At 39.7% G+C, this 15,363-nt stretch overlaps 1 protein-coding gene across 1 annotated transcript in view; it reads left to right on the top strand.

Annotated features, from left to right (window-relative positions):
• The first annotated feature begins 3,510 nt into the window (after positions 1–3,510).
• Positions 3,511–15,363, top strand: part of agps (alkylglycerone phosphate synthase) — a 28,816-nt gene continuing 16,963 nt past the window's right edge. The window contains exons 1-10 of the mRNA XM_085135338.1: positions 3,511–3,769; positions 8,866–8,955; positions 10,076–10,166; positions 10,254–10,374; positions 10,487–10,561; positions 11,608–11,679; positions 12,242–12,321; positions 13,521–13,601; positions 14,732–14,857; positions 14,983–15,091. Coding sequence (XP_084991464.1) covers positions 3,582–3,769; positions 8,866–8,955; positions 10,076–10,166; positions 10,254–10,374; positions 10,487–10,561; positions 11,608–11,679; positions 12,242–12,321; positions 13,521–13,601; positions 14,732–14,857; positions 14,983–15,091 — 1,033 coding nt within the window. The 5' untranslated portion in view covers positions 3,511–3,581. The remainder of the gene's footprint in view (positions 3,770–8,865; positions 8,956–10,075; positions 10,167–10,253; positions 10,375–10,486; positions 10,562–11,607; positions 11,680–12,241; positions 12,322–13,520; positions 13,602–14,731; positions 14,858–14,982; positions 15,092–15,363) is intronic.

Raw genomic sequence — 15,363 nt, 5'->3', positions numbered from 1 at the left:
TTAATACTTATTCGATAGATAGATAGATAGATAGATAGATAGATAGATAGATAGATAGATAGATAGATAGATAGATAGATAGATAGATAGATAGATAGATAGATAGAAACTAGTTAATCAATAGTAGTAATAATATAATATTCTAAAGCATAAGGATATTGGATCACTCTAGGCCATATAGCTGTGTTTTATAGCTGCTTTTTATTTAGGTCTAATGATTTCTTTCACCACATGTGCTGTAGATTATTAACATTAATAATTAACATTAATAACAACATCAAATATTCATCCACCTTGACAAACTATAACATTAAAATCCTATTTTAACAAAGATAGCATATCCATTAACAAGTCAAGAGTATGAAAGAGGACATTCTCCATAAGCACTACTTTTCATTCAGCTAAATGTTATTGGTAATTCCTCGGACCTTTCCAAAAATTGGAATGTGGGTTATGATTTATTATTACTTTTCCACTCCCTAAGTAGGCTAAAGGATATAAATCTTCTCTCCACACTGGTGGAGAGCACAGGTATGCAATAAACGTTGTAGCACTCGATCTAAGATTCGCCTATTTAAGAACAATAAGAGGAAGATAACCCAAAGAAGAAACCTCATTCTTAATCACATTTGAATCATTCTGAAACCTCGGCGTTAGTAAGAATTCGAAACCGAGGTGCCATTAAGTGGCTTTTCAGATATGCCCGCGTAATAAGACAGACTTGTTCCTGGTTGTAGCACCCATCTGTGAAGAGTCTCGCACTAAAGTGCAGCTCGCTGTGCCACTACGTGAAATTACACTAAAAAAGCCTATTTTTGCCTCTCGTGCGCGCTCCTGAATACGCGTTCACGTTTGGCAGCTCCACGTCGACATTCTTCCAGCTGCATATAGTGAACTGCACAGCACTGGGGGAAGAAAAGGTAAAAGCGGCGGCGGCCACCTTACGATTAGAGCGCTGCAAGTTTGCCGATGGACATCAACTGCAGTGAAAACAGGCGTTTGCAATGTGAATCTATCCGTGGCGTGCAAAGTCCTCAGCCCGCTTTCATCTTTTGCATTTTATGATCTAGACTGTTTTCCCCTCGTGTTGGATTGCAGCTGGTCCCTTGTGTCTACCTATATCAGGTACAGTATGACTTCCAAAGCTCACTTTGCCTTTAAAATTGTACTTCTTAAAGAAATAATCGTTAAGATTCCGGTTGGCACGTTGCAGTGTTGATTTTGAACGTTATTTCTGCACTTCTGAAGTTGCTGTCATTTGGTTGCTGATGAAGTGCCAAGTTTCCAACTACATTCAAACTGATAGAACTCAAAACTCCTGGAGCTCAGCTGGCCTTCTGAACTTTCCTCATTGCTATCATATCACTCTTTAGTAAATGGGTTATTCTCAAGAGACTGTTTAATTCAGAAAGTTGTTAAAGCTCAACAGGTAGACTCATTTATACCCTGTGGTACTTGAAGTGAAGTAATCCTTTCAAAAAGGTATCAGCAACAGTGTAAAACTTAAAATATGCCAGCCAGCGTATATGCAAAATGTAACCTTTGCAAGCAACCAGATGGGCAAGACTAAAGAGGTAAGTAAATACACTCAAGAACCATTTCTGAGGAGGTTGTACTGCAGGATCAACTTTTGCACACACCCAAATATTATTTAGGTCTTTAATCATTTCTGTATTGCTAACAGCGTGTAAAAAGACACCACCTGGCCTGCTATATACCTGTGTGACTCTAGGGAGGAACCACCAAACAGCTCGCCTTTCTTTAGGCCCGTCCTTAACGCATTTAGATCTTAGCTCTGCTATTTTGAGCTGTTTTCTGTTATATATTTTTCAGTGGAGTCAGTATAGTGAAAATAAAAAAGATAATACAACATGGCTGTCCTGTTTTCCCTTGCTTTTGTGCCTTGCTGCAGGTTGAAGGAGCACCCAGTCATGAGGAGGATAAGGTTCCACACAAGGACAAACCTATGAGGTGGCACTGTGGCTTTCCAAATAAAGTTCTGTGATACACTTAGACTCTAACTGCCCGCAGTCAGTGCATTACAGAACTTTGTTTTGGAAGCTAATACTTTAACCTTTTGGAAATAAAACCTCACACATCTGGACATTTTAGTTTATAGAACGTCTTATTGTTTCTGTTGGCAAATGTTGTGTAAAATAAAGTTTCTATTTTAAGATTTTTTTTACAGTCTCTTTCCTTCAGTACTTTAATCCTAATTGATATGTACTTCACAATAATGTTGCTTGTGGTGTATTCGTTTTATGTCAAATCATTCGTTTAAAAGCAGCCATGTGGACCATATGGAAGCGCTAGTCACGCTGGTCAAGTGACTGGGTGGAGGTGAAGCAGAAAGGTAAACAGCGTTGACTGTTTCAAGTTACTCTGTTTTTACAACCACATCAAAAAAAAGTGCACACATGAGGCAGGTGGCGATGCAGCCAGAGTAAAGGTAAATCGTTACAGATGTACAGATGTTCTAGGATTAGTTTAAATCTTTAGATTTGGATTCGTCTGACATATACCTGGCTAAAACTAAGACAATTAAAAAAATCTGATACTTAACTTACAGGTTTGCTGAATTGCATGTTTCCACTGTTCACTTTGTGGCATTTGTTTCAAAATGGTGTTTAATGTAGGGTATAAGTGCTTCTTCATAAACCCAATAAACTCTTTAATATTCCAAACAGAAGGGTTACAGTTGTTTTATATAATTAACTAATTGCATTACTATCTCAGCCACAAATTGTATACCGGGCTCAGCCATATAAAAGATGCCTCAGCAGTAAGTGTAACATATGGAACCAGCCCTTTACAGTCTATGCTAATGTTGCAATGCATGCTGGGAAACGAGTTAAATGGTGCATTCAAACACTTCTCGATTACTCGATTATTATTACAGAATGAGGTGGGAGCTTTGCATTGATGTCAACGGTTCGTTGATGGATAAAATAAATAAATAAAATGTTTTATTCATTTATTTATAGTATGAACCTTATGGAGATTGTAGGCACAAGTGCAATGCTTATCGCCTAGAATCGTGAACAGTTTTCTTTTCTTGGGTCCTAAGATGTGGAAAATCCGCAATCCACCTTCCAAAAGTTAAACGTGTTATTAAAATCTATAAAAACGCAAAATGCTTACACTTGGGAAGCTAGAACCAGTCCATGTTTAAATAACTTCAAAATAACCTTAAAGAATGCGCTGACCTATGCTTTTCTTAATCGACTTACCTTTTTCATGTATAAACTAGCCCTGTGTCTAATAACAAATTAATTTACCCAAAATAACAACATTTATTTTGTATTGTATGCTTTAAAATCCTAATTTTTACATTTAACACTCGCGTGTGGGGTTTGTTATTTCCTACAGGCATTGAATGTGCCACACTTTCCCTGCTCTGACCTCTGAGATAACAACATTTATTTTGTATTGTATGCTTTAAAATCCTAATTTTTACATTTAACACTCGCGTGTAGGGTTTGTTATTTCCTACAGGCATTGAATGTGCCACACTTTCCCTGCTCTGACCTCTGACAGGAGCTCGCGGATCTGCTCCCTCCCTGTACAAACACGGAAGCAGCATGGCGTCCAACAGCAGCGGCAGCGATACCTCTGACAGGCAACGCATTGCACAGCAAAGACTGAGTGTAATTGCCGGGCATTTACAGAGACCGGTGGAGGGTAACTCGGGCATCCTAGCCGCGGAGTGCAAAGCCCAGGGAGACAAGCTAGATGTCTCCAGCGAGCGGAGGACTGTGCCGAGGAGGAGGTACGAGGCTGTGATGGAGCGGTGGACGAGGGGGGCTTATCCGCTGTGGTTTTGGCTACTTCTTAAGTCAAACTTAAGTGCATTACCAGCTAAACATGAGACATTTGGGTGGCGTGCAGCGGTAGGCTGGTTGCTGTCTCCCCACTAGACATAAATGTCTGTTAGAAACGTAGCTGAAGCGGAGTTTGGTTAGCTTCATAGCTAACGTTTCTAGGCTACAGAGCAGCCATTCATTTGCTATGGGGTGGGTGCGGCTAAGTGTAGGAGGAAGAAGTCGACTTTCTTAAAGTTTGCCAGCTGTAACTTTCATCCACTCTCGAAGTACATTCTTTTATTTGTTATGTAACTATGTTTCCTTTCAGTGAGGTCCTTAGTGTTTTTATTTATTAATCCGATATTCATTAACTGTTACTGAGCTGTCCGATTTAGTGGGGTTGATAAGCGGTTCTCCTTTTTTGGAGTTGACCCGTTAGCAGGTTCACCAAAATTTTGTCTCTTGTGAGAAGACATCTTAGGTAAAATAGTAAAGCAGCCTGTAGCTAAAGTGTAACAACAGTCAGAGGAGACAGAGAAACTTCTGTCTCTTCCGTTGCTCTGATTGGTCAGCACAAGTGGTGGTCTGACTTTCAACCTATTAGCAGCCTAGTGCCTTTTGAGGAACCCCCACCAGAGCACTGACATCTAGTGTCTGTGGCAGATAACAACAGCTAACACAATCGGCAAAAGTATGTGCATCTGGCCTTGTAATGCGTGCCCCTTTCAGGCCAGTATGACACTGTGATAATGCGGCTAAATATTATGTCTTATACCCCTGTCTGCTATACTTGTGATAGTTTGATAGTTGAGGAAATGCAAAGCAAAAACAGTTACACAGCCACTAGCTATCTGCCAAACTTATAAGTCAAAGAATCAATTGACAATGTGAGACTAAACTACTTATATGGTGTAAGAGAATTTCTGTTTCAGTGGTATAACTACACTTCTTTCATTCAGTCCTGTTAGTGTCTCATTTAGAGTGAGGCAACTTATCTTGTAATTTAAAGACCCTACAGCATTACAAATGGAAGGCCCAGGGACTCTCTTATCACCAATTACTTGGTAAGACTAGGGAAAGAATTTCCTTGTGGTGAGAGGAAACCAAAGCGAGATGCCAAACACGTAATACAAGAAACACTTGGAAGGTTGGTTAGTCCCCATAGACTGGAAACATACAGTTCCAGAGCCACAGGTGCTTAAAGATGATAAGTACAAACTGTGGCAGATATGGTATTTGAAAATGTTTTGCTTCACCCTTTTTTGCTATATTTTGCTAGGCAAATATGAAATTGGTAAAGGAATTTATCGAGACATGTACAAACATACATGCAAATACAGTATATAAGTCAAAAACAGTTTGTACATTTCTAACAAGCTTGAAAGTCAATATTTGGTATGACCACATTTATTCTTCAACAGACCTTAACCTCTCTTGTTTAGCATTTCTTGTAATTTCTTTTAGTAGTCTTTGGGAATAGTTCTTCAGGCTTCTTGAAAGAAATTTAGAGCTTTTTTTTTTTTTTGATGAGGATGGCTACCTTTTGTTCAGCCATCATCTATTTTCTATCAAGATGGCCCCACAACGCTTCAGTAATGTTGTGCTCTGGGGGGCCCAATCCATGCCCGATAGTTTTGCATTGTGTATTTGTTCTATCCAGATATATAAGGTGTGCTTTTACTGCTTTGGCAGTGTGTTTAGAATGATTGTCATGCTGAAAAATAAAGTTGTTGTCAATCAGATGCTTTCCAGATGGTATTTCTTGGTAGATCACAATCTGACAGTACTTTTCAGCATCTATAAATGTATCAATTTTGACAACACCACCCTTTCAAATGAGGCTTCAGTGAACAATAGGTGGATGAACTGAAGGGCCACGTACACCTCTCAGGTCCTTTGCTAGGTCCTTTCTGGATAATCTGCTAAAGATGTCCTTTTTTTGTCCTCGACTTTTTCCTCCAGTTTACTTTTTAAAGTTAGGTGCCAAGTTTTTGTGTAATAGCTGGTTGGGAATCACTGTGTTGCTGCAAAAAATACAATTTTAATTTTTAAATATTTATGTGTTTCTGTGACAGGCTGCTACTAAGTTTTTTGGTAAGTTTTTAAATTTTTTAAGGACCTATATAAATACAAGTTATTATTAGTATGCTTATTTTTGTTATTATTAAAAGTTTTTAATAGTAGAATTTCAAAATTGATTGTTAGCTTAGTTGATTAGGCAGCCTTTTCTCCTTAAATGATTCATAGGTCAGTTTTATCGTGTAAGATAACGTTATCTCACTTTCTTTTGTTACAAAATAAGATTGTCAAGCATACCAACAGTAAAACCTGCTCTAAATGTTGCCATAAGATTGAATCAGTCTTTGAATCGGGTTAAGCAATTACCTGCAGTATCATTTCTTTCCTCTCTCCCCCAATGTTAAGTGGATTAACAAACAGAAAAGAATTCTTCTGAATATGCTCAGGTACAAGAACTGGGCTGAAAATGAGTGAAAAACAGCCAATACCCAAAAAAAACTTTAAAAGACTTTTAGAAGTCTGAAAAACTATTGCTTAAAATCACTTAAAAATACAAAGGTCTTGCTCTTTGGATGCTAAATATAAAGAAATAATTGGCAACTCAAGACTTTTTGCACAGTAATGTTGATGGCATCTAATAGTAGCCTATAAATGAATGGAAAATGATAGCAAAAGAGGAGAGAAGGGAAAGGTACTTAATGTCTCACAGCAGGAATCCAGCAGCCTGAGCACATACCAGCATAACTGATGGGGTTGTTAGGGTCACCTGATCCAATCATAATTGTAAGTTTTATTAAAAACGAAATGTAAGATTCATTGAAAGATGTGATTGTATCCTGTTCATTCAGGGCTTTGTGTGTGATGAGAAGCATTTTAGCTTCTGTTTTAAAAAGCATGTTTAAGCAAGAATCTTGATGTACAGGTTGTGTGTTCTCCCCAGTCCTAAAGCGGCAGTTGACAAGATGTTGCGTCATCACACATGTAGTAATCTTTCCGTGAGAGTGAAGTAGATTTCTGTCACGCCTTTGGGCTTTGTTTGCTAGGTACTAGAAAGTAGTACGAAGAGCAAAAGTCATGCAGGAAATGGGCTGAGCAAACAGCTTTTACTTGTGAAAGGCATTTTTCAGTCAAAGCATGCCTCATTCACTACGACCATCACATTTACTAGATTGCATCATTTTAAGGCAACTTTACTTTTTATGGATCAGAAATGTTTGCACAGATTTGCTTCTCTATCTGTACAATATATGGCGTCATATATCTTTAGAGCAGGTTTTGATTAGAAAGAAACAGTTGGAAAAAATCTTTAAGGGAGGATAAAAGAAGAAACTTTTAGAATTACAGCTTCCAGGATGGACAGGAATGTAACAGATGTTGTGCGGAGACAGAGTTGGGGTGCACACAGACAGGAGTGCAGCTTATCGAAACCTTATGCGCCTTCTCTTTAAACCAGTGGTTCTCAAACTTTTGAAATCAAAGGAAGCTCATACAGCCACTCAATTTTTATCAATTGTTAAAAAAAAGAATGTACGCTGTAAAAGCATAATAGCACTTATTTTCTCATTACTTAACTGTATATTCTCTTATTTTCATTTGCCTTACTTCCACATGTCCACCCAAGCAACCCTGCCCCACAATTTAAGAATCCTTAATAGCTGGAAAGAGAGTTTCTGTTTTTTGGTACCTGTACTTTAATAATAATGATAATAATAATGGATTGCATTTATATAGCGTTTTTCTAGGCACCCAAAGCGCTTTACAATTCCACTATTCATTCACTCTCACATTCTTACACTTTGTAGCCACAGCTGCCCTGGGGCAGACTGACAGAAGCGAGGCTGCCATATCGCGCCATTGGCCCCTCTGGTCAACACCAGTAGGCGGTAGGGTAGAGTGTCTTGCCCAAGGACACAACGACCAGGACAGAGAAAGCAGGGGGATCGAACCGACAATCTTCCAGTTACAGATGAGCTTCCCAATCCCATGAGCCAAGGTCGCCCCTATGAAAGTTAGTAGTCTGTACTTACTGGCTTACTGCCAGACACAATGCCCAGCTATGGAGACAGTTTTATTTCGCATGTACAGCAGCTATTACACTCTGTCAGTGGTGGTGAGGATTCATTAAAGTATGACTTAGTGTGTCACTCCTGCTCGTAATTTAGAGAAAACCCCATTTTGGCATGTGTTAATCTTAATAATGGCTTTTATGCCAACAGTAGCATGCCATCCCAAGTGACCCGTGATTATTGATCTGTACATGGTTGTACAGCTGTCTTTCTTTAAGAAGTACAGCACACCAGCATTGTACAGTACAGTCATAAGGTGGTAAAGCCAGCATTTGTATTTTGATATCTCAGAACAGTAACAGAATAGTGACAGTTGTTGAAATTTACATCTTTGCAAAGCAAGCACAGCCACGTAGTATCTGTTGGCTAGTTCCCAACTTGGTTTCTGTTTGTACAGTGAAAAACACAAAGCGTAGTTGGTGTCTACGTGCCATTTTTGTTAAATGTAGCCTGGATGTTCAGCACACACATTTAAGTCTAATCCTAAAAACCTGAGGAGTGTTAAAAGTAGCCGTTGAAAAATGTCTGATTGGTGCCATAAATGTAAAATATCTAATGTATTAAATGGAGCTCAAGGACTGTATGCTCACTTCTTCTGTGGATGGACAAGTTGTTTGAATGTGTTGCCTTTGCAATACTAAAAGAGCCATGTGTTTGCTAACCTGTGGGCAAAGCATTTGGGTGTGCCTGTCTGCAGCGTCCCATTTTGTAAATTTGCCACTTCATAGCCACCTCAGGTTAATGGAAAAGCTGGGAATGGCTTAATAAGATTAAGGGATATTCTATATGTCTGGCTTTTCAGATAACATCATGAGATTGTCAGGAAGGATGCTGAGCCAGTATCCAGCCCAAGGGACTGAGATGGCAAATTAACCAGGGCACCACACCCAGGAATAATCCCCACATGTTCTATTGTAACTTTGAGTGATAATCTGCCCAAGTCCTAAACTGTACCTACATTCATTTTTTTTTCACAGACAGGAGATTATGAAATGGAATGGCTGGGGATACAGCGATTCAAAATTCCTGTACAACAAGAAAGGCCAAGCAGAATTTACTGGAAAAAGGTAAAGTATGAGAAAGCACCCAGCACTCTTAGGTAAAGCTTATTCTTATCTGTTGGTGAAAAATCAGTCATTACTTGGTCTCATCCACTCCCTCTAATCTAGTGTTAGCCGCTGTGTTGAGCTTTAGCATTCATTCTGTTTGTGTAACTTGAGGCTGCAGCTTTGCATTGATCTTTTTTTTTTTTTTTTTACAGCCCACTACTTGAACCCAGCCTTTGAACATCAGTTGCGTCTCTGTGCTTGCTGTGTGCTCAGAACAATGTGGTGCTACTGCCACCTGGTGGTTGGCATTTAAACTGTTTATTGTCATCTGAGAAGGTCACTGGTTGTGATTTTTAGCACTCAGGTGCCCATTAGCAAAAACAACTCACCAATTTCTTAAAAAGATAAGATGAATATTATGCTGGCAGTTATGTGTCTGATGGTAAATGCAAATGTAGGTGTAAGAAAAAATGTACTTTTAATTGCTGCAGATTCCCAGAAACAACTGTTACTCAGTTCCTTTACATATCCTTCATCCATGCCTGCCATGACAAGAGCAAAGGTGATTACGGTCTTGTTTCCGTAATCATCACAAACAGCTCTGGGAGAGGTAGCTGTGCCTGTCAGACAATGAAAACAGAGAACTGTCACAGTTTCCTCCTGTGTAAGCACTTACCACAAAGCCCTCAGGGCTTTCCGTGCCCTACCGACAAAAAAAGCTATCTGGGTGTTGTATATCAGCTGAAGCAAGGGTGACGTCCTCCTTGGCTCGCTTGCTGCATGAGGTTTTTTTTTTTTCCTCACTTAAATACTGCATATATTTTACAAAGGTACACCATAGTCCCTGGATGGGCCCAATCTGTGACACCGGCACAATTATGAAAGTGATGGTAAAGGAAAAGCAATAACAGCACTGTCACTGCTGCTCTGCTTGTCTAATAACCTCACTGGACTCAGATCTCATACTGTATTCTTATTAGCCACAGGTCTGGTTCTCCAAATGAATTTGCCCAGTCAAGCATGCAGATATTTTCAGTTTCAGAGTTTCACTTCTGCTGCAGTAAAGCTAATGCATGAGACTCGGTTGATTATTTTTAATTGGTAATTCAAACTTTCTTCCCTCTTTTACACAATCCAGGTATAGGCTGAGCGGTATGATCATCCCCGGCCTCAGAGAGTGGATGGAAAGCACGTTCGGTGCCAATCTGCAGCACAAAACTCCAGCAGCAGTGAGTAACAGCTCCTGTTTATTTGTTGCGTCTTCGATGAATGGCATCGTGCAGAAGCCATAACCACTGTGGTTTGTTTTGTTTAAGCCAATTCTGAATAGCAGTGCTGTCCAGCCTCCCACTCTAAACGAGGCCTTCTTGAAGGAGCTAAAGTCCACAGGCATTCCCTTCTCTCATGAAGCTGAAGACCGGGTTTTTCGCTCGCATGGTAAGTCTTTTAATGTCTGTGAATTGTAATTTAATTTGCAACATTTTTTTTCATTTGTTATGAAAATATTTTAAAAATGGTGACGTAATTTCATTTTTTAATTTTTTTCCAGGCCATTGCTTACACGAGATCTTTGCTTTGAGAGAGGGGAAAATTGGCCGTGTTCCAGATTTGGTTGTATGGCCAAGTGAGTTCAGAAGCTATGCTGTCACTGTTAAACATGTGTATATATAATTTCTTTCCACTGTGTGTCTGCTTTTCTCCTCCTACATAGCATAACTGATCCCTCTTACTGGCTTAGGTGATTTAAAGGGCTAATCTCTGCAGCGGCAGGGATATTAATATGTATGAGTAGAAGCTTAATAAGAAGCGTCAGGGGGAGGACGGTTGACACCCAGTACTCCACAGTCTGGCCCTGCATAGTACACCCATGAATTATGATTCTGAGATTGGTTTTGTCTTGTTATGGCTAGCACTATTTTATCATGCAAATAAATGTTGACTGATGGTTGAAACTTGATTAGCTGCCTCCCAAATGGGAAGCGAATCACCAGGCAACTGTAGGCACATTCTCATCCACAGTGGCTAATCCCAAGTTTTAACTTTTCCAACCGTACAAATGCACTCTCATCTACTAAATGTGCAGTAGATGTTTTGAGCTATAATTGCCATTCCTCGGTAGCCTCTCCAAGTGAATTTTAAGTGGATGTTTAGTTTGTGGAGCTGTAATCCTTTGGCCTACGCTATGTATTTAATTGGATGCCCAAATGCAGTAGAATGTAAGCATTTCTCACTGCCTCTTAAAAGCTCTCGAGGCCAGTCAAGCACATCCATGTACTTTGGTATTGCTGTTCATCCCACTCACTCACTGCCCCAGTGTGAATGTATATGGGCTCTGATTGGTTAAAATACATCTGTATTGATCTAGCATGTCCCACCCAAGAGAGTGTAGCTTCATGCAGTTTGACTCAGCCTGAGGAAAGCCCCAGGCAAATCAAAGGATGCCCTGTCTCCCCGCTGGCCCCCCCTGCTCTAATGGTTCACGAAATATACATTTTTACGTTGTCAGTGGTATGCAGATAGTGTTATGTGCCATCATTTTTTTCCCTTTCCAGTGTGTGCATGTTTTTTTAAAAAATATTATTTTATGAATATTTAATATATAAACATTGTAGCAGATGGTAAAAGAATTATGTTTCAAAAAGACAAAACGATCTTCTATGTTTTTTGCAGACTGTCACAATGATGTAGTGAAAATTGTGGAGCTCGCATGCAAACACAACGTTTGTTTGATGCCATATGGAGGTGAGCTATGAAATCAAAGGCGTTAATCTACATAATTAGCTTTTATGTAAAATTAATACAGGGCTCTAGTTTATTTGCATTTCGCAACTTGTAACATATAGTGTAATTTCAGCCATCAGTTATCTGTTTTTTATGTGGGTGGGTGAGGGCTTAGTGAAAACGTTATTATCTGTATTATAGATGCTGCTGTTAAAATTAGTGCAGTGGACACTGCACTAATTGTGGTGGTTACAACCATAGGAAATGATTGTAACTTTTTTTGTTTGTTTTCTTCTGTCAGTCTCTACTAAAAAATGTCATGCTAATAATATGGGAGAAATAAATCTTACGTATTGTTAGTTTTACTGCAGTTTGCGAACAGGTCCGTGACAATCATATCAATAAAAGTCAGTCATTCATTACTGCAGTGAAATCCTGAAGTGTGCAGACGTGCCATAAGAAAAAATTATATATTGCACCTCAAGGATGAGCTATTCAGATGGTGCTTTTCCTCCTGTAACGTGTCAAAATGACTGCTGTGAAAAGGAGTTTTATTGTAACAGTGGTTTTTATTATCTCTTAGGAGGGACTAGTGTCTCTAGTGCCCTCGAGTGCCCCCCAGAGGAAACTCGTTCCATTGTGTCGTTGGATACCTCACAGATGGTACGTAAACACCTGCGCAATCAGCGTTAAGGACAACTAAACTAAAATCAATCTATCTGATCTTTAATGTTAGAACAATAATCTGAAAAGAGACTGAGAGAGAGTCGGGCTGGATCAGTATAATTATTCATAGACACCAGGCCGTAAGCTGAAATGGATATTCAGATTAATATTCAACTTGTTGTGATCTTTTCTATATAGCTTTCTGTGTCTATTGTTGATATCTCTTCAGGTTTGGATTACTAAAAAAAATGTGTCAAGTAAAATTGTGTTTTTTGGAAAAAAAAATAATTGTAGTAATAGTACATGTACATTATTTGGGCTCAGGAATTCCTTCTTTTTATCAGCTGATAACAGCTAAGTAATAGTGGAAACTGTTAGTGTGTGCTACAAGCTATTGCATTATGAGCCTGAGTGTTTCCAGTGTTCCTTTTTCCCATATACATCTTTTTTTTTTCAGTAACATGAGTGCAGCCAGAGTTAGAATTGGTAAATTAGTTGTGTGGATAGGGACAAAACCCAAGTGATGCACCAGCCATTAATCTTAATACAATCCCAAACAAGTCCCCATAAACATGATAATCTTTTATCGGATACAATATAAAGTGGTGAAAATTGTCACTGTACAGTAAAGCCCTTTGATCCATGCTCACCCAGAGGTGATATACAAGCTGTCTACAAGCTCCTAGCTCACTACTCATTGAGTTTGCTGCCACTGACATCAGTGACCAGCGTTCTGTGTCAGGGATCAGAGGTCAGATGTCTCCAGCTGAACCACATGAAAGGAGCAATGTAGTAGGAACGTAACGTTTATTAGTTCTGGTGACTAATTTATGACCTCCTATAGGTAGGGCTAAGCCTTTGGGAAACTGACAGTTGTCTCCCATCCTTGTCTGCACACATTCGTCCTCAGACGTTTTGATGAAAAACATACCGTGTTGTAAGCAAACTGTGAAGAGACTGTCTCCACAGCCTGCTCTTGAGTGCAATGTTTATGTCTGAGTCTGAGCTATTTTAAGTCAACATACCAGATGTAGGCAAAGCTCAGATGACAGACATGGTGATATACAATATCTGTTTGAAAGCAGCCGTTTTACACAAAGGAAACGGCTTAAAAAAAAACATTTCTCCCAAAAAACTCTGTGAAATATAAAATTTATGTTTATGACGTCCTCAAACATGTTGTTTGTTTGTCACAGAACCGCATTCTGTGGATTGACGAGAAAAATTTAACTGCCCATGTGGAAGCTGGCATTGTCGGTCAGGATCTAGAGAGATTGGTAAGTACTGCTCGCCCATCCATTTTAATTCACCGAAAGAGCTTACGTTAATATAAAACGTTGTGCCAACAATCAAGCTGTGCGCCTGTTCCCTAGGAGGCTGTCTGTGCTCATTCACCTTGGTACTCTTTGCTCAGTAGATCTAACAGGGTGCAGGAAGGAGTTTGCGGTAGGAGCAGAGCGCTGAAGGGGAGAGATTAGAGTCTGAGACGGTGGTCATGAGCAGATGGCACCATCAAGCTAATTCAGAAAAATGGAGAAGGAGCAGGCGTTTGATATAGAGGAATGCGTGAGCTGCATTTAAAGCAGACTCCACCTCTGCATTTAGACTGGACCGATTTCATAGAGCAGATGGGTCTGCATTATAAACTGCCTTCCAGAGGAATGCTATGATAAAACAAGGCTTGACTTTACCCTTGTGCTTCTGGGGAGCATTGTTGTTGTACTTTAAGATCTTAATTATTATTACTGTTGAATGTTCCGCCTAAAGATGCAATCTTTCAGTGCTACGTCTGCCTTAAGGAGAATGTGTGGGCTCCCAATGACCTACACATTCTCCTCAAAGCCTTGGGGATAGTGAATCTGATGAATAGTTTTCTCAGAAGTACATTGTTATTACTGCATGGCAAGGAACAAAGCCATACAGTGTGTTTTTTCTGTTCTTTTTTTCTTTGTGGAAGAGGAAGGTGTAAGCAGTCTTGCCTGCATAACTCATACACTTAAATAAATATGTAAAACTTACTATTATTTTAGTTTTACTAACAAAGGCTTGTGTGTGCTGGACGTATCAAGTTTACAGGCATTATTTTGCACATGACAGCAGAGCTGCTGTCAGACTAAAGAGAGAGAGATCAGTGCATTATTTATTCAGTCTTTCCACTTGGTTTATTTTGGGCCATTATAAAACCGCCAATGCCATAAAACCGCAGTTTTTACATTGCGGTATAACTAGAGCAGTGACATGCAGCAGCAGAGGTGCAATTATATTTTCCCTTTGCTTGCGCATTCTCTTCGCTTGTTATTAAAACATTCTCATGGGTTTACGACATCATTGTTTACCACACGTTTCTGGCTCCTTTTTAAGTTAAAAACAAACATGTTTTTTTTTATATTTTTCCATTTTATTGCAGCTTAATGAGAGCGGCTACTGTACAGGACACGAGCCTGACTCCATGGAGTTCAGCTCCCTGGGAGGCTGGGTAGCAACCAGAGCATCAGGTATGAAGAAGAACATCTATGGCAACATTGAGGACCTGGTGAGTGCGCAGAAACCCGTAGAAAGAAAATTATTACATTAGGTTTTGTGGGCTTCACGTCTTTAAGTTTGGGCAGGTAATGTTTGGTTCTAAAGCTGCTTTATCGCTGTGTTCTCACTGAATAGGTTGTCCACATAAAGATGGTTACCCCACAAGGTGTGATTGAAAAGAGCTGTCAGGGACCTCGCATGTCCACGGGGCCGGATGTTCACCACTTCATCATGGGCTCGGAAGGTTAGATGACTTTCTCACGTTATTCCAGTTCAGGAGTGCATGTGGGCGTGTGTGCAGTTGTGTAAACATGCATGTCAATGTGGGTTTGTGTGCGTGTCTTTGAAACCTCTGTGATAAAACGGTAACATCAGGATGATTCTCATGCTCTCCGCTTCTTACACATTTACTAGCATTGGTGGAAATGTGATCTGGAGAGGTATTAGTTAGAAACCAGCAAGTGTCCTCTGCTCCCCATCTGCACTGTCCTGTCCTTGTGACTACCCACAGAGAAT

This window comes from Neolamprologus multifasciatus, chromosome 16 (assembly GCF_963576455.1).
Source record: "Neolamprologus multifasciatus chromosome 16, fNeoMul1.2, whole genome shotgun sequence".
NCBI lineage: Eukaryota > Metazoa > Chordata > Actinopteri > Cichliformes > Cichlidae > Neolamprologus > Neolamprologus multifasciatus.
The sequence above is the reverse complement of the archived record's forward strand: the minus strand, read 5'-3'. Positions and strand labels throughout refer to the sequence as shown.